At 23.6% G+C, this 18,517-nt stretch overlaps 3 protein-coding genes across 6 annotated transcripts in view; 1 reads left to right on the forward strand and 2 right to left on the reverse strand.

The window, feature by feature from the left end:
- LOC129612525 (uncharacterized) overlaps positions 1-2,658 on the reverse strand; it is a 33,877-nt gene extending 31,219 nt beyond the window's left edge. The window contains exons 1-3 of the mRNA XM_055526179.1: positions 2,291-2,658; positions 1,995-2,154; positions 1,360-1,818 (exon numbers count right to left, since the gene is read on the reverse strand). Coding sequence (XP_055382154.1) covers positions 1,360-1,818; positions 1,995-2,154; positions 2,291-2,476 — 805 coding nt within the window. The 5' untranslated portion in view covers positions 2,477-2,658. The remainder of the gene's footprint in view (positions 1-1,359; positions 1,819-1,994; positions 2,155-2,290) is intronic.
- The window catches only part of LOC129612544 (glycosyltransferase-like protein gnt13), a 230,932-nt gene that overhangs the window by 132,578 nt on the left and 79,837 nt on the right, over positions 1-18,517 (forward strand). For both annotated transcript variants that reach the window (XM_055526204.1, XM_055526205.1), the window contains exons 4-6: positions 3,393-4,080; positions 4,526-4,708; positions 4,807-5,437. In XM_055526204.1, coding sequence (XP_055382179.1) covers positions 4,003-4,080; positions 4,526-4,708; positions 4,807-5,437 — 892 coding nt within the window. In that variant the 5' untranslated portion in view covers positions 3,393-4,002. The remainder of the gene's footprint in view (positions 1-3,392; positions 4,081-4,525; positions 4,709-4,806; positions 5,438-18,517) is intronic.
- On the reverse strand, positions 6,389-14,043 carry LOC129612542 (transmembrane protein 165). Of its 3 annotated transcripts, none has more exons than XM_055526202.1 (6): positions 13,536-13,763; positions 11,076-11,331; positions 10,545-11,012; positions 8,608-9,042; positions 7,279-7,464; positions 6,389-7,207 (listed from the first exon to the last, which is right to left on the reverse strand). In XM_055526202.1, exons 2-6 carry the CDS (start codon positions 11,226-11,228, stop codon positions 7,028-7,030), a joined length of 1,422 nt encoding a protein of 473 aa, XP_055382177.1. In that variant the 5' UTR covers positions 11,229-11,331; positions 13,536-13,763; the 3' UTR covers positions 6,389-7,027. The 3 variants fall into 3 exon arrangements, with proteins under 3 accessions (XP_055382177.1, XP_055382176.1, XP_055382178.1); XM_055526201.1 differs by lacking the exon at positions 13,536-13,763 and adding an exon at positions 13,810-14,035 and having other exon boundaries at positions 6,390-7,207; XM_055526203.1 differs by lacking the exons at positions 6,389-7,207; positions 7,279-7,464; positions 8,608-9,042; ... (1 more) ...; positions 11,076-11,331; positions 13,536-13,763 and adding exons at positions 11,420-13,106; positions 13,810-14,043.

The raw sequence follows: 18,517 nt of genomic DNA on the forward strand, positions 1-18,517 counted from the left end.
TTGAACTCGAAAATTTTGCAATGCAATTTATTTTTGTTTTCATTATCAAACCACACAACCGAAACCAAAAAAAAAAAAAAAAAATTCAAAATGAAAAACTCAAAGAACAATTTTCTAACATTGGTTTTTATAAAGATACTAAAAAAAAAATTTTCGATCCAATGAAGATTTTCGTTGTTTTGTATTAGAAAAGGAAAAAAGAGAGGAATAAGAAAAATAAAAGGAGTTACTCATATTTTTTCTTTTCTTTTGTATTTTGAACGTTAGAAAATGGCAAAATAGAAAAAATTTCATTTTATATCAGGCGGTTTTTGTTTTAACAATGCTTTTGCTTTTAACCTAAGTTGTTGTGAACTTTAAAAACAAAAAAAAAATATGGGCTTGTAAAAAAAATTTTATCTAATTTTTAGTGAAATTTTTAAATTTTTAAAAATTATTGTTCAAGCAGGTAGGATTATAATATAAGGATTTTGAAAGCAAAAAATTTGGTAATTCAAAAGGAAAATTTGATTTTTCAAAACAGTTTAAATAACTTGTCGTATTTTTTTGGTATTTTTACTATAAAATAAGCGAAAATTTAATTCTACTGTTCTGTCAATATTTTCAATTTTAATTATTTAAATTTGTACCGTAAATGTACAAAGAAGAATATTTAATTCACAACACTTTAAACTCTAAACGGCTTTTAATTTTCGGAAAACAACTCAAGTTCGAAAAAATTGCATATTTATTGGGGCAGTGTAATAGAAACATAATTATGCACGTACCTAGACATTATGTCAACTCCCATACAAAACTATTGGACCCAGGGTCTAGAGCAGGGTCCAATGCGATATTGCTAAAATTCTGTGCTAAGTTGAACTTAAATTTGTACATACCTTCATATAACGTTCAGTTTCCGTACAAAATTATTGAACCCAGAGTTGGATCCGGTGTGATTTTGTTAAATTCCTGAATTAAGTTGAACTAAATTTTTGATCAATACTAGTGGCGTTTGAATATTAGAACTCTCCTAAGTTTATATTACTTCCTTTCTTTTGAAATTAGAAATAATTTTAGAAAATTACTTTTTTTTAGAAGTTTTCATCTTCTTATTGATATTTACTTGGCCATTAATGTCTTGCAATATCATTAAACAGGTTTTTTCTGAAACAAATAAAATATTTCTTGCTATTTCTTATAAAAAATTAGAAATTTTCGTCTACAGTACTGAAAAGTCACAAATTTTAAACGAACCATTCCACGTCATTTTAATGACAACCAATTCAAATTGAAAACAAATTCCGCACATCATAACTTTTCAATGTATTGTATTTTTTCGTAATAATTAAAAAAAGCAGAGCAAATTTCATAAAATACATTTATTTAATTTTTCCTCATCGTTAGCATTAGCAAATCTAATAAGACAAATTTGTTCACCACGTACAAGAATTTGATCAATTTTTCTTTTTACCACAACATACTTTCTATTTAAACTTTTTATTTCATTCTCTGGTATTTTAATACCTAATTTTTTTAATCTTTTTGAACAATTCGTTGGTGTACCTAATGTTGCATTATTTGAACTAAAATCAAATTTTCTACGTTTCCATATTTCATAACAATTTTGTAATAATAAATTTATGTGTTTATCAAAACCGAGTAAATAACCCAATATATAACCACGTACACCATGCTGTTTCCTAACATAAACTATAATTTTCTTCTGAGATTTCCATGAATCATATAAAATGCTGAAAGGACCACTCTTATAATCTTCCATTTTTTTTATTAAATTTCTTTGATGTCTCGTTTGCAGTTTTCTACCAGTGATGGGCACTAAAATTAAAATTTTTTTAAAATATTATAACTAAATATTTGAAATTAAGAGTAAATTCTAAAATAAAACAAAAATTTATTCAAGCTTCGCTTTTAGAATTAAAAGTTTCGAATGTCTCAACAGCGTGCATCAATACTGCTATTTTTTAAAATCATTCTAATTTCATTTTACTTACTTTGATGTTCTTCAAAACGCCGCATAGATGTCTCTGCACCACTATTTTTAGATTTGGTTTGTGTCTCTGATACACTAGATTCACCTTGTTTCGTTTCATTTTGTTTCGTTGGTTTTTGTTTTTTTCCTACTTCCAAAATTCCTACTCTTGTCAAAGCTGACTGTAATAAAACGATAAATGAAAAAAGCTTTAATAAAATAAAAGCTTATTTGCAATATGTTTTTTGACATTGGAGAATTTTTACTCGAATTTAAATATTATTTTGACATGCTATTTAATATTTATTACATACATACCTCAAATTGTGCAACATTACTATATTGTTTGAAAGAAATTTTTTTAGGTTTCAAAATATTAGAATATAAAGCCTCCTCAGGATTAAAATCTTCACTTGTTATGTCCAATGTCGGTGGAATTTCAATATCTGAGTTTTCATCTTCGCTTTGTATGTTCTTAGAAGTTGATGGATGATTTTCACTCATTTTTAACAGAATGTTAAAATATTGAATAATTCAATTAACTGTCATGAATGTACATAATATGTATATTAATATAAACTTCATCACTTCACTAATTTCTACATATTATTTAATAATTTATAAAATGAATACGCATGCAAAAAATATAATAGATTTAAATAGCAAAAATAATAAATTAAATTGACTTTGGCTGACTTCTATTTTGTATATGAAAAATTGTAAACAATTGTTGATATTTAAATGACAATGCGGCTGTTGAAAATTGTTGAATTTAGCATTGCCAAATATACATAATAACTAATTCTAATTGAATTCATGTCATATTATTTTTTATGAGTTGATTAAAATCACAATTCGCCTGTGTTGTGACGACTCAAAAATTCATATAAGTAGGTATTTTTACGCAAAATATCAAAGCCGAGCGTCAACAAAAATTAGATCTAACATAACATCATCATGGTATATTTAGCGGTATACTTTTAATAGCTGTGTGTCGAGATGACGCTAGACATTCATATAACGTAAAAGCAGTAAACGTCACGATTTGGGGAACAGTTGAGCGGCAAATTAACTTATATAGTATTTTGCATATAATGTCACACATACATAACAGTTGATGTTAAACAACCGCCAACGGTAAAATGGGATTTTCGGCTATTTTATTTCGGCTATAAATTCCGTTTTATTTTGGGCAATTCTATTTATGTATGTATATTCTAAATGAAGTTTGACATTTCGACGAGAAAAATCGCTTCTGTTCTGTTTTCAACTTTAGGTGCTTGTATGCGATACATAACCGTTTAGCTCTTTCATACATGGTTTCAATATTATTACTGTTATATTATTGACATTTTTAAAAAAATCCAATTTAAAAATTTTTTGAATCTTATTTTAATTATTCTTTTTTGTTTTCTTTCAGACTGTTTAAATACAAAAATTATTATCAATAATGTGTTCATTATCAAGCTGCCAAATTAAAATATTTTAATAATAATTTTTAATTTATTATTAATATTTAAAAAAACAAAAAATGTTTAAATTTTGTACCTATCATATTAAACGTATACGTCCTTTAAACATTTATACAATTTTAATATTTACAAGAACTTTTTAGCCAAAAGAATATAGGCGTTTTATTCAGTTTTTGGAATATAATAAATAAAAAATATATTTAATGAAAAGAAAAAAATGTAAGCAGTGCCTTTAATATACAACATAATTAATAAATTATATTTAAAATTAATTGAAAAATAATAAACTTGAAAATAATTCCAAAATTTAACATAAAAGACTGGAAATTTTTTTAATTTGAAACTAGAAAAAAAAAATATAAATACTTGTAATTATAAAAATAATTAAACTAAGTAATTTTGACTTCTTGTTTAAAAGAAGTACTTTTTTAAGTACTTCTATTAAAATAAATTTTATAAAGGACTAAAAAAAGAGAATCCAAAATTTTTTTATTCGGTGAAATAAAAGATAAACTGGCATTGGCGACGGGTATAAGGAGTGGCTCTGCCATATCGGCAATGCCATTTATTGATGATGCATTGCTATGGTGCCCTGATAATGATGGACGAATGGTTGATATCTCTACGTGCTTGCAGGTAAATTAATTTTCAGAAATTTATATTTTAAATTTGTTTATTTTTATTTATTTATTCGTTTTTCATTATATTTTGTTAAAATTCATTATAAACATGTAAAATAATTCACATTTTTGACAGATTTATTATTCAAATCTGCCTTACTTCAAAATTGTAGTAATACAATATTAATACGCAATTCAGCTTGTAAATTTTAATCGCTCAACTGTGTTTCAATACAATGTTATTACAGTTTTGAAGTAACGCTCTTTAATATACCAATTTAAAAGTTATATTTGAGTAAAAAACCAAGAAAACGCTTTTTCATTTTTAGAAATATTTAATATCATGCATTATAATTAAAAATTTTTTTAAAATTGAATGTGTTAGAATAAATTTGCGGTAAAATTTTAGAGACTGCAATCAATATCGACAACAATATAATTTTTTTATTCTTAAATTTCAGGAAGCCGCTAATAATAATACAAATAATGCAAATCAAAATAATAATGAAATAGGAAATAACTCTTGTGATATAAATTCTTTAGAACCAATAAATACATCAGATTCAGATGAACTTTTTAGGCAATTAGCAGAAAGTTCATTTGAATTGGACAGTTTTTTATCAGACTTTACTGTTGAAGTAAAGGTAATTATATTTTTATCTTTTAACATTCTTTTAATATTATTTTCATATTTATTAATTTTGTTAATTAATCATTTCTTATTCTTTAATTTTTTTTTTAGCAAGAGGACAATAATAACAATTTAAATTTACAACAAGCTTTAAACCAAAATAATTTTCTTGCCTCATGTACAAATAATAGTAACAATCAAAATTCAACAAATTTTTTAACAACAAATAACGATAATGATAATGAAAATAATAATGGTAATAATAATAGTAATAACGCTGTAATACCAAATAATGGAATTATTAATAATAATTTAAATATTAATAATTCAATCGATACAGCAGCATTATTAGCATTAGCGGCATCTGTAACGGCTAGTAATAATTCAAGTAATTTATCTCAACAACAACAACAACAGCAGCAGCAGCATCATCACCAAAATCAAAGACAAAGTAATAATAATTTTTCCAATAACAATAATAATAGTAATAATAATAATAACAATAATAATACAAGTAATAATAGTAATAGCAATAATAGTAGTAGTAGTAGTAATAACAATAATAGTAATAGTGCAAATAATAATAATAATAGTACCAATACAAATAATCGATATTCAATAGCTGCAAATCCACTATTAGCTGAAAAATTATTATCTCCAACAAGCTTAAATGATTTGGAAAGCCTTTCACTAGGAACAACGATAGCAAGAATAAATGGAAGACCACCGCCTGATATCAAAGGTAGGTTCAATTTTTAATTTTATAAATATTTTACACAATAATATTTGAAAATTAAGTTTTTTTATAAAATAATTTTCATTTTTATTTGCAAATTATTGTGAATTTTCTAATAATTATATACTCATACATATATTAAATTTATTCTATCTCAAATGATCCAGTAAATTTCGCATAGTACCCAATATTTAAAAAAATTTTTTTATTGGTTTTATTCAAAATAAAAAGCACTTCCTTTTATTTTCAATTTTCGTGATGCTTTAATTAATCTATAAAGATAAAAAGAATATTATTAGATTATTAAGATTAAAACAGATTAAAGTACAATTTTAGTCAGTTTTTTCCCCTCATTTTAATCTTAAACAGAATTGAAATGTAAATAATAGGCTCAAACAATTGGTAATTCTGTTTATGAAATTACAAACAGATAATAAATTTTTTTTAGCAAGCTGAAATTAATAACCCTAGTCATTTAAAAGCGCTTATAATAATTCTTTAACTGGCACAATAGCGAATTTTGGTTTTAACAAAAACATTATAGCATTATATGCTTTGTAAAGCGTGTGTGATTAGAAAAGAAAACAAAATGATGTCACAAGCTCTGAAATCATATGACGATTCAGACGATTTTTTTTAATACAGATTCGTGAGATAATTAACGTTTACGTATCTCTAAATACAAATTTGTCCTTATACATACGAGTATAAACTTGCTCCACTTTTAAAATAATATACGGTTAAAACTATAGATACATAAGCTTTAAAAGTATAATATAGACATTATATTTTAGGCCTCCAAAATGACTAAAAAGCACATTGCAAATGTTAACTTTCTGTTTTCTAAAAATAACTATGATTTACTATTTTTAATAATTAAATAAAATGTTTAAATAACAAATTAATAAAATAATCAAATAAAAATATTTTTTTAATGCTCTGGTTATCACTTTATTTTCATTTTTAAAATTCTTTTCTTAACGACAATAATTATTTCTAATAAATTCTTTTACATTTATACACACATATTTATATAAATGTATATATATATATTTATATATAATATATATTTAAAAATCTTTATTTACATAATACATCATTTAATAAAAAATAACTGGTAAGCCACAGGCATTCTAGGATTTTATTTCTATTAGAATGTTTAAATGCAGATTACGAAAAGATCTATAATAGAATTTTTAATAATTATTTTCAATAGTGAAGGAATTATATTGTTATATTTTATTTGCTGATTACAAAATACTACATTGATTATTACAATTTTTCTGCACTTATTAATAATAATATCCTAAAAATTATTATACATTTTGTTTTTTTTTAAATCTTTTTTGAATGTTTTCATTTCAATTATAAAATTCATTTTCAAACATTATACTTTAAGAATATCAATAATTTTTATGATAGTTAAAATAAAAAAAAAATATTTATACAGATATAATAAAAAGAATTATATAATATTTTATGAGATGTAACGTAAAAAAAAAAACAATATCAATTTAATTTTAATTAAGTCCCGATTTATCAAAAAAGTTTGACGAAATTTGAAATCAAGAAAGTTTTAAATTCCATCAAAATACTTTACGTGTCGTTTGGATCAAAGAATAAAGCGCTAATAGCAAATAATAGGAAAACAACACCGCCAACTAATGTAACTGTTCGTACAGAAATTTTTTGGGCAATCATTCGTCCTCCAATAACTGCTAAGCCTGTACAAAGTGAATGTCCTAAAACACCGCCCACAATAACACCATAGACATCCTAAAATAAAAATAACAAACAAATATTAATAAATGTGTAAATGAAAATGAGTAAAAATCAAAAATTTATACCTCTCGAGCTCCTAAAATTATAGTTGTTAATTGTGATCGATCACCCCATTCAGCTAAAAAGGTCATTGTAAAAGCTTGCATAAATATTCGTGTTGCTAAATAATAAGCACTTCGTTTTGGTACTTTTCTTGTTACGCCACTTTCTGGATCTGTTACCATAGCCGTGGTAGCTGATTCACGTTCCAACTAAAATAAAAGAAATTTGTATTATATGTTTTTGTAAAATTTTTTTTTAATAAAAAATAGTTTCAGTATTAAGAAAATAACTTAAATATAAATAGGTAAAAAACTAAGTTAAGAACTGAAATAATTAAACAAAAACATATCCAAAACTTATAAAAGAAACAAATAGAGAATTTAAAAATTAAAATTAATTAATTTTCTATAGTATATATGTACATTAGCAAATCATATTATTTTTATTTTTAGACAAAATCAACATTCTCAATAAACTTGCAATTTAAATTATCAATTTCCACGTATGCTTTTTAGATTTTCATTCATTTTTTTTTCAAATTACTACACAAAAAATCTTTGTTTAAAGATCCAAACAAAAAAAAATATTCTTTTATACGTTCAAATTTCCATGTCAAACAATTTCGCCTTTTAAATAAGTTCCAAATGAATTTTCGATTATAATTTTGATTAACAGCTTAAAGGGTCTTAAAAGTAATAGTGTTTGTCAATGACATTTGAACGCAAAACTTAAATTTATTTAATTCAGTTTAAATGAATTTAACTACATTTTAATGCAATCCACCACTCAATTAATAACTACATCAAAACATATAACAAAACCTTACAAAAAAACAAAAAATAAATGAATTAAAATTTATGAAAACTCAAATGTTCATCTTTAGGCACAAGTATTGAGTTTAGATTAAAACGAATGACAATTTTCTCTTCATCTACATATTATTATGTTACACAATTACATGTTACAAAATCATTTTATATAATTTACTATTAAAATTTTAAACGTTGTTGAAATAAACAAATGAATGAATACTTAATTCAATTCCCCTTACTTAAGCTTCAGTTCCTTTATGCAGCAAACCACATTTTTAGTATATTTATAATTTGTTAAATTAAATCAAAATTGATTAAAAGAACAAAAACAGAATAGTTTAAATCAAATTACATAAAAAAAGTATTTATGAAGTAACAAACAAGAATAAGACAAGAATACAGAAAAAAAAAAAATAGGAAATTAGAAAAATTTCTTTAATTTTGAACAAATAAAAGTAAAAAAAAAATTTTTTTTTTTTTGTGTAAAATTAATGATGTAACAATATAACATCAAAAATACATATTTTAATTAGGTCTAACCCTCTTCTTAGCTCCTCCAACTTGAATTAATTCCATTTCACCGCCAGCAGTGGTTACCTTAGAAGAATTAATTGTGGAAGTTACTCCATCAGTTAATGTAACTCCACCATTAACATCACCATTATTTAATCCTAAAACAGATGTTGTAGTAGAAGGGCCCATTACATCAATACCCTCATCAGTTGATGTAGATGAGTTCATATTATTATTAACATTATTATTATTATTATTTGATTTTAATAATAAATTTGATGTTGATTTTGTTTTTCTTTCACCAATCGATGATATTGGTGATATATTTGTGGAAGCAACTGAGTTTTCTTTATTGTTATTATTGATATTATTATTTTTAGTATTTTGTTCTTCTTCATCACTTGAAGTTGGAACTTCATCTTCATCTTTATCTTTATTTTTTTTGGCTGTAGCTCGCATTAACTGTGAAAAGATGAGATACTTTTGAACAAAACGAAAAAAAAAATCTCTCGAATAGTTTTTGTTGTATTAAGTTGAATTAATTTTCAATGTTCTTTGTTGTGTGTAGGAGCATTTTTTTTTTTTTTGTAAATTTATTATTTTTGTTTTGTGTTTTATTTAATTTTAATCTTGATCAGGAGCATATTATATGACAGGTAAACACAAAATCCGGAAACATTAAAATATTAAATTTCAATCTGATGAGTACATAAAAATTCAAATATGTAGGAATATTAAGTTTCAATTTTTTAAGAATAAATAAATTCCAGTAGGTATGTAGCTCTATTATTAAAAAATAATGTAATTATACATATGTATGTATTTCAAAAGCCGGATTTTGCACTTTCCGGATCATGATAATAACTCGTTCATTAATTCGAAGAGGGCCAGCAGTATATTATTGTTTGTAACATTTTATGAGAATTAAAAATATGTAAAGAAAAAGAGAAAGAGACTTAAAAACTTAAAAATAATTAGATAAAATTATTTTAATTAACATTTCTTTTCGTTTTTCTTAAATTAAATTAAAAGCATTTACAGTATAAAATCAAAACTCATTTTCTTTAAATTTTCAATAGTTTGACAAGGTAAAGGAAAGTAATTAACATATTAATACAAAATCAAAACTCCAAACCTTTTTTTAAAATATAAAAACTGAATTTGTATATTTAATATTAAATATTTCATTAATACTTCAAATGAACCCAAAAATGTTAGTATTTTCAACATTTTTCCCTATAATCAAAAAAATTTTACTGAGAAAGCTATAAGCTTCCTAGACCCAAACATAACAATACAAAAAAAATGTATGTTCTACATTAAAATATCAAAAATACAATGTAATAATAAATGTCATCTGAAAAAATTTAAATTCAAATAATAATACAATATTATATGAAATTAAAAAAGTTTACGTGACTTCTATAAAATTTACTTAATAACTATTTATATATATTTATGTTTACTTAAGTTTTTATGTGAATATGTGAAATAAAAGCCTTATCAGTGATTTATTTATAAGATAAACTCTTTAAATTTTTTCGTTTCTTATTTTTTTCTAAAAAAAAACCAACCATTTTATGCGTAAAATAACTAAAATCAAAAAGCTTGAAATGAAACATGCAACCAACTTCAGTGAAGCTGCTATTAAAGAAAAAAAGATAAAAAATATATTTTGTCACAAAGCTTAAATATTATAAATTTTCTTTATTCATAATTAAATTAAAAAATTTGAACAAAGTGGAAATATTTATGCAGCAAAAAAAAAAAAAGAAAAAAAACATACTTTTTCATTAAATTCAAAAACGACAATTAATAACAAAAATTATTTAAAAAAAATTCTTTTCGGTTATATACAAAAGGTACAATAAATTACAGAAAAAAAAATTAAATAATAAAAATCATTTTCTTATTTAATAAAGATAATTCATAAATTCCAAAAAAAAAATTTGAAATGCACTTACCTCATCTTCCCTTTTACGTAAATCAGATTGGACTTCCTCTAATTCATCTTGAGCATCTGTAGGTGACATATAATATCCTTCTTTTAACATTTTCAAACCGAAAATTGCAAATAAAGCTGTTGATATATAATATGTATATGCTCTTGGTATAATTGTTGCAGCCATACCAAAAACGGCTGATAATATTGTCATTAAAGCTAATGCTGACATTGCACCGGTAAATACAGTCAATCTTGGATGACGCATTGCCATTATTGCAGCAATAAAAAATGTTTTATCACCTAATTCACTTACTAATATAACAGATATCGAGGCAACAAACGCATGTATAAATCCTAAATCATTTATTATTGTTGCTGGACCTTTTGTACTCTCATTGTCGCCAGGATGAGGCATTTCTAAATTATTATTGTTAATGTTATTATTATTGTTTAAAATACTGTTAATGTCTAGATCTGCCTTTGTATGCTAAAAGATAAGAATTTATTTTTAATATAATTAAAATAAAAAAATAAAGATAAAATTCAATACCAGATTCCCTTCTGCTGTTGAATCTTCATTCGGCGCTATGTCACCTGATGAGCTGCATATCATTCCAAATGTTATTAATATTATTAAAATAGCTGAATTGAATGGGCTTTGAACATGATGACGTATTTTTAATAATAGTTTTCCAATACTCATTTTGATGCAATTTGTTTTTATAAAATTCCCAAATATTAAAAATTTTGTCCTATTAAGTTTTACTTTTTTATAAATTTTCTAACATTAACTTTTAAATTAAGAGCTGAAAATAATAATATGATAATATATATATTATTATAAATTTGAAAAGAAATATCTATATGTTTATAAAATTTATTTATCAAATTAATTTGTTTATTTAATTTGAACAAGCAAAATTAATTCTAATATTTTTCAATGGTACTTTATTTAATTAATACAAAAATTATATTATTTATAAGCAAACAGTAAAAACAATGCATAATTTATCAGGTGAAAATATTTTTGCGTTCGCTGGTAATGTAATTAATATTTTAATTCCCGATGGAAACACTTCACTGATTTTAGTTCAAAGGCAAAATTTATATTAAGTTAACATTATATTTTAACTGTTGTTCGATTCTTTACTCAAGTGTGAAAAAGTTTCAGAATAAGCTTTATTTGTTTGTATAACATATTTTTGAAAGTGATTGTCTGATTTGGGATCAATATCTAAAATTTTAACTTGTGTTATAAATATTCGATTATCAAGTTTAATGATATTTTGTAAATCCAATAAAATATCTTCAGGAAGGTTATTAGCTATTTCACAGAAAGTAATCATAATAGAGGAATCTAAAGCTGTTGCACCAATCATATACTTTTCTTTTGATGTCAGTTTATTAAGTAAATTATTTTTAGTTGTTTTCTTTAATAAATCTGGTAAATATTTGTATGAAACTTCTTTTTCATATTGTTTTTGTCCCATATACTCAATATTATCTTTCGCTAAAAATTGTAAACTTAATAGAGTATGAAGAACACATCCTTTTGGTAAACTACTTTCGATATTGTTCTCTATTGCATTTGTTTCATTTTTATATGGATGAAGAAGACAGGTAACAATAAGTTTTTTAAAAAATTCTTCATTTGATTCAAAAATATTTTTATATAATTCATTTAGTGACATCGAGTCTTTATAATCTCCGTAACATTGTAATCCATTTTTAAAAATTCTTAAATTATTTTGAGGATTTTGTAAAAGTGCTTCAATTGTTTTGATCATTTTATTAAAATCACCAGAAAATAAAGCCATTGGACAAAATTTACTAATTTCATTAATTTTTGATTGATTTAATTTTGAATATTGCATACAACAATATCGACATTTATTTAATCCATTAAATTGAAATAAATGAGGAATTCTATCTTGTTGGATATCTTGAATCATGAATCCTTGTTTAGGTTTTATTTCAATACTTAATGTATTTTTTAATATAATATTATTTAATTGAATATACTGAATCAAATTTAAATCTGAAATTAATGTTGCATCTGACATTAAAAGACCAAAATTTCCAATTTGTTTTTCAATTCTATTTATAGGCCGTAATGGTTCACATAAATTATTTAATCTGATACATTCAGATTCATTTAAAACTATTATTCCTAATTCACATGAATATATTGATCCCAATAATTTTGTAATTAAATTCATATATTCATAACGTGAATAAATATCTAATTCATTTTTATGAATATTTTTTTCTTCAGATGATTTTATTGTAGATGTTTTTTGTAATCTTAAAATTTTTTGATGTTCAGGTAAATTAACAACCAAATTAGCATTTCCTTCTGCACGATAGATTATTTCTGTATTTAATAAATCCATTTTATTTAAATATTCTACTGTTATAGATAATTTAAAATGTTTGCTTTTCCAAATGAATTTCCTTTTTTATTAAGTAGGTAGTATGGTGGATTGCGTTCATTTTGAAATGTTCTGTGTTGTCTTGTTAAATGAGAACAAATTAACCAATTGGATTAAGTGTATACACTATAATTATGGTATCGTTGTAGCTAAAATCATTTTTAGATAAGTAGTTATCTAGTTTAAATATTTAAATAATTTAGTATATATGTATGTAATAAGCATCTATTACGGTAAATGGTTCTCAATATTTTTACTTCCAATATTGTTGATATATAAATATTTTAAATTTTTTTGTTTCTAAATATTCTTAAAAATTCTTACGGTCGACAAATCAATATTATCTACTTATTGTTTTTTTGTAGATTGCTTAGTTATATAATTGAAAAATAAAAAAAAAAACTAGATATTATTGAAAAATTCCAAGGTAACTTGAAGAAACTTTAAAACGCGAGATTTTTTTTTCTTTTATGGAAAACTTTTCAAGTTGAACGAACAATTGGATATGACTTACTAATAAAAAGAGTATAAAGCTTATACCATTTTTAATTTAATCGAATAAATTAATTAAATTTTACCTGAATACATGCAAAGTATATTCGTTCTTAAGTTCGTATCTACTCTTTTTTATTTTTCCCCGAGATGATTATCATCTTATCTTGATTTTTATTACATATATTATTTTCCAAATATTTGATATCAAAGATAAAATTGAGAAACTTAATTTTTGCATATACGTACTACATAGGAAGTAGTTCTAAAAACTTAAAATTGGTATTTTTTTATGCTTTTTCCAAATTTTAATTATTAACTAGATTTTGTTAATGAAAATTGACCTTTTTTTGCCATTACCATTTCTTTTGAGTTATAAAGGTTCCTCTTTCTCTACTGTGTGTATTCCCCTTTTCTCTTTTGTATTTAAATTCTATTTATGAAATATATATATATATATTTTTTTTAAATTGTTTTCTGATCAATTATTCTATAAAAATACTTGAAAAAAAATTTCTTTATTAAAAAAAATTAAAATGACACTAGATGAAGTGTAGTATATAAGTATGTAATAGCTAACAAAGTTTTCTTTAAATAAAAATGTACAATTTTTGCTTTACGTCAGAATTTTATGGCTATAAAAAGCTGCTGACACGTTTTTGACATTTAGTTTGTTTTAAAATGTCAAAATGGAATGAGAAAAAAAGCTTACTATATATAAAAATAAGAGATGACTTTAAAAATTGTTCTCAAACAAAAAAAGCTTTATGTGGATTGTAAATTATAATACTAGCAAAGACAAGAATCATGATCGGATTTCAAAACTTTTTTTCAAAATTATTTAATTCATTTCATCTTTACTAACACAGTACTTTGTAATTGCATAAAATTAGGCTATTCGTTGTAGTTTTGTAATATTAAGATATTTTGCATAACATTAGGTTAGAAATAATTAATATTCTTAAGAAATGCAATGCAATTGGCAGTATTAAAATGTTTGTATGGCGCCTGCATTGTTCTTGCTTTACTCTTTAAGTTTAATAAGCTCTTTTTTTTTCGTTTTTAATACGTAAATTTAAAAAAGACATTTGAAAAAGCTTAAAAATAATTACAAATTTAAAAAAAAATGCAAAAAAAAAAAAAAAAAAAATTAAAACAATTAAAAAGTGAATTTGACCTAAATAATCTTGTCACGTTCCGGTGTTGCAGAAAATTTTTAACGTAAATAAATTCAAATGAGTTGTAAAAATTTGATAAAAAAACTTTACATACCACGACAGATTTCGATTTCGACCACTATGATAAAAAAAATGATGTTTATCTTTTGTGTTGATGAATAATTTATTGATTTTTTTAATTTTGTTATTGTATTCTGTATGTGTAATCATGCTAAAAAAATTTTGAATACCATTTAACATTCAATTTTAAATTCTATATAAAAACAAAATGATACAGAACCCTGTATACACCCCTCGGGTTGAAAAAGTAAGATTTCATATACAACACATAACGTACATAGTGTACATTAAAAATGGAAGTGTTAGTAAGGTAGGATTACTACTGTTATTTGTGTAAGATTATTTGTAGAATTCAGCAGGTATTTGGCGTATTGCATAGAGTTTGCTTTAAAAGAACAAGACTATTTATATTTGTTTTTCAAATTGCAATGCATTTTTCTATTTTTTATATGTATTTTCAATAAAAAAATTTAATATATCCAGAATACAAATACTGTATTTCAACCAAAATATAAATAATGTATTTGTGAACTATTCAGAGGCGTGCTATGCGTTTCACTTATATCTACCATGACATCGAAATTGTAATATAGTATCAATAAAAATTCAGCAATTGGTATTTATAAGCTGAATTCTGCATTAATGCAATATTATTACAATTTGAATCTCAGGGATACACTTGTGTTGCAGTCCATCTTTTAATATTATTTAACTTTAAATTTATAGAAAACTTATTTTCCCGTATGGTAACAGATCCCGCATGGGGAATTGTTCCCCCAATTTATAATATGGAGAGGACTCTCTCGAGAGATTTATAAGGATAGTTTTGTTGAAGTACTTATTTAGGAAAGATTCCACGCTACTGTATAAATTTTGCAATATCATAATGAATGTTAAAATTTTATTATTTCTATATTCAAAAATTAATTTCTAAATAATTTAAGGTGCACATATTGAGTACGCCACGGTAAAACCACGCATTTATTAATAATTAATTAATCCTTAAAAATAATTTATTAAATTCAATAATATTAATTTTTACGTGATTTTTATACATTGTGTTGATAAAATTTAGGCCTCTTAATTTTTTTTTTCTTAAATATTTTCAAAAGTATATAAGGGAGCGCGTTATTTATGACTTTTATTTTTTTTCGATTTTAGATACAAAAAATATGTGTGTGATTTCTATTACATTTAATTCCTTATGCGTCTTAAATCCGTGCGAAAGTACAAATGTCCGAATTTGTTATTATAAATTTGCCACTTCATTTGTAACGTATATAAATAATGGTCTGAGATATAGATGCAAGTACATGTCCCAGCGTCGTATTTGAGTCGATTCAGCCATAACTCAAAAACTAATTGAGTTAAGTGTACCACATTTCGACAAAAGATTTATTATTATACCGGAACCTTTTTTAAATTGGATGTGTTTTAGGTGATGGTTTGGGTAGCTGCCATACAACTTCAAATAATTTCGTGATATATTATAGAAACTGTTGAAACTATAGGTCTGAAAATTTGCATAAAGGAATATAATCATATGGCCATTATTTTCACACGGCAAATGGTCGTGTGAGGCAATGCGGCAGTTATTGAATCATGCAACGCTTAAAATTATTCATTCACAGAGTTGACACACACAACTTTACCTGTTCTCGTTTTTTTTTTGCAAATGATTAAATGTTTTACATGATTCATTTGATTTATTTCAATTCTGTTATTTATACGATTAACAATAACAAAATTATTTAGAATATTATTCACAAGTGCACAATATTCAATTGTCAAGTAAAAATATCGCGTAGCAGATCAGGTATAAAATCCACCTACAAAAAATGTTTGATGTTTTCTATTATTTTACGTATAGTTACCTACAAAAAAAAAAATGAATATTTTTTAAGTCATTAATCAATTAAAATTATAAAAGGTTAGTCAACTTTTGACAAATGTGAATATGTACATATGTGTGTGTCTACACTTAAATATTGTGCCTAATATGCTATAATATTTTCACAAATTTTTACAATCAGTCTTTTATTATGATTTCTTGTAAAATATTGCAGTCTGGTTTAATTTTTTTAGTTAAATTATTCGCCCACGAGGACATTCATTTGTTCAATTAATTCAATATATACTCGTATAAAACGACAGCTATATAAGGAAATTTTGTTTTTTTTTTTTTATCGTTACGCTTTACGTATAGTACAAATAAATTATTTAGAATTGTACTTGAAGGAAAAAAAATATATCGAATTCTTAATAATATTTTTAAATTTAATTCTAAATTGTTTTGCTTTTTTTTTATAAAAGTGTAAAATTTCAGTATAAACAGAGTAAAAATAATTTAAAAGCGAAATAAATTTAAAAAATACTTAAATAAATCTTTAGTTATTCTGAGCTTTTACAAATTTTATTGTTATTTAAATTGGTAAAAAATAAATTAAATTATTTTGCATATCCTTAAATCAAAAATTATTAAAATTTGTACCTTCATCGAATTTCATTATTTAATTTAAAGGCTCTCAATAGATCTAATGTGAAAATTTGTAAGAAAAATTTGACATTTTCAATTCACAATAGAATGAAAATAAAAGACCTAACTCTTCCTAATAAAAAATTAAAAATAATCACAAATTTCAAGCGTATATCATTAAGAGCCGTTATGGACTATTATTATTATTATTATTATTATTATTATTTATTTATTTTCCTTATTTTAAAGTTACAAAATTCAAAACTAAAAATAGTTACAATTTAATATGTATATAGAATTACTTAAAAATAAAATATAAGGATGGTCCCAACTATTGCCACTATAAGGGCAAGTAACGAAGGGCCATTATATCAGAAAAAATTTTAAATTATTACAAAAATTCGTTTGTGGTGGGGATCACAATTAAAGCTAAGCAGAATTCAAGTCAAGAAATAACAAAAAATTCAAATATTTATAAAAACAAATAAAAGTAAAAATTACATAATAGTGAATAAATTCTTAAAATTTAATATAATCTAAATTCAATTTATAAAATTCATGTTAATTCAATTCAAAACTAACGTTATATAACAAACATGTATAATTTATTAAAAATCACATATAAAATTTATAAATTTAAAGCTATATAGAAATTTTGGAATATGCATCAAATTAATCTATTATTCAATAAAAATTCAATATCGTTATGGTCGAAACCAAATAACCATTTTTTAAGAGACTTCACAAAAACGGATAAAATTCGAACACTCCTGAGATCTACTGGCAACAAATTAAATAATTTGGGCGCAAGTAATATATAAAAATGTGAAAAATGAGATAGTCTAGCTCTTGGAACAATTGTCATATTCATATTATTAACTCTAAGGTTGTAATTAGAATAAAACCTCTGCACCAAGTAGCCAGACCTCATGAAAAAAACTTTTAAAGATTTAAAAATATATAAATGGCGAAGAGGAAGAATATTTAAATACTTAAATAATGGAAAACTAGGTGTAAATCTATTTTTTTTTAGTAAAATTCTTATGCAATGCTTCTGGGCAATCCAAATAGGATAAATCTTATTAATATAAGATCCACCCCAACAAACAATACCATATTGAAGCTTCGAATTAAAAAGTGCAAAATAGGCCATTTTTGAAACATTTATAGAACAATACCAATTCAATTGAAAAAGATTTCTTATAACGTTCCTAAAATAATTATTCAAATAATGTGAATGTTCCGACCAATTCATTCTTTTGTCGATATAAATGCCCAAATATTTATATGAAACAACACTTTCAACTTTAAAACATGATTTATCACAAATATTATCATTATAATAAGAATTTGA

The sequence above is a fragment of the Condylostylus longicornis genome, unplaced genomic scaffold (assembly GCF_029603195.1).
Source record: "Condylostylus longicornis isolate FDR11 unplaced genomic scaffold, ASM2960319v2 ptg000074l, whole genome shotgun sequence".
Taxonomy (NCBI): Eukaryota; Metazoa; Arthropoda; class Insecta; order Diptera; family Dolichopodidae; genus Condylostylus; species Condylostylus longicornis.

Bases quoted from the DNA above. Each gene is read 5' to 3' on its own strand.
- LOC129612542 (XM_055526202.1), bottom strand. From the start codon at position 11,228: ATGAGTATTGGAAAACTATTATTAAAAATACGTCATCATGTTCAAAGC. The intron at 9,043-10,544 runs GTAAGTGCATTT...ATCTTTTCACAG, and splicing joins TACGTAAAAGGGAAGATGAG to TTAATGCGAGCTACAGCCAA. The intron at 7,208-7,278 runs GTATAAATTTTT...TTTTTATTTTAG, and splicing joins TAATTTTAGGAGCTCGAGAG to GATGTCTATGGTGTTATTGT.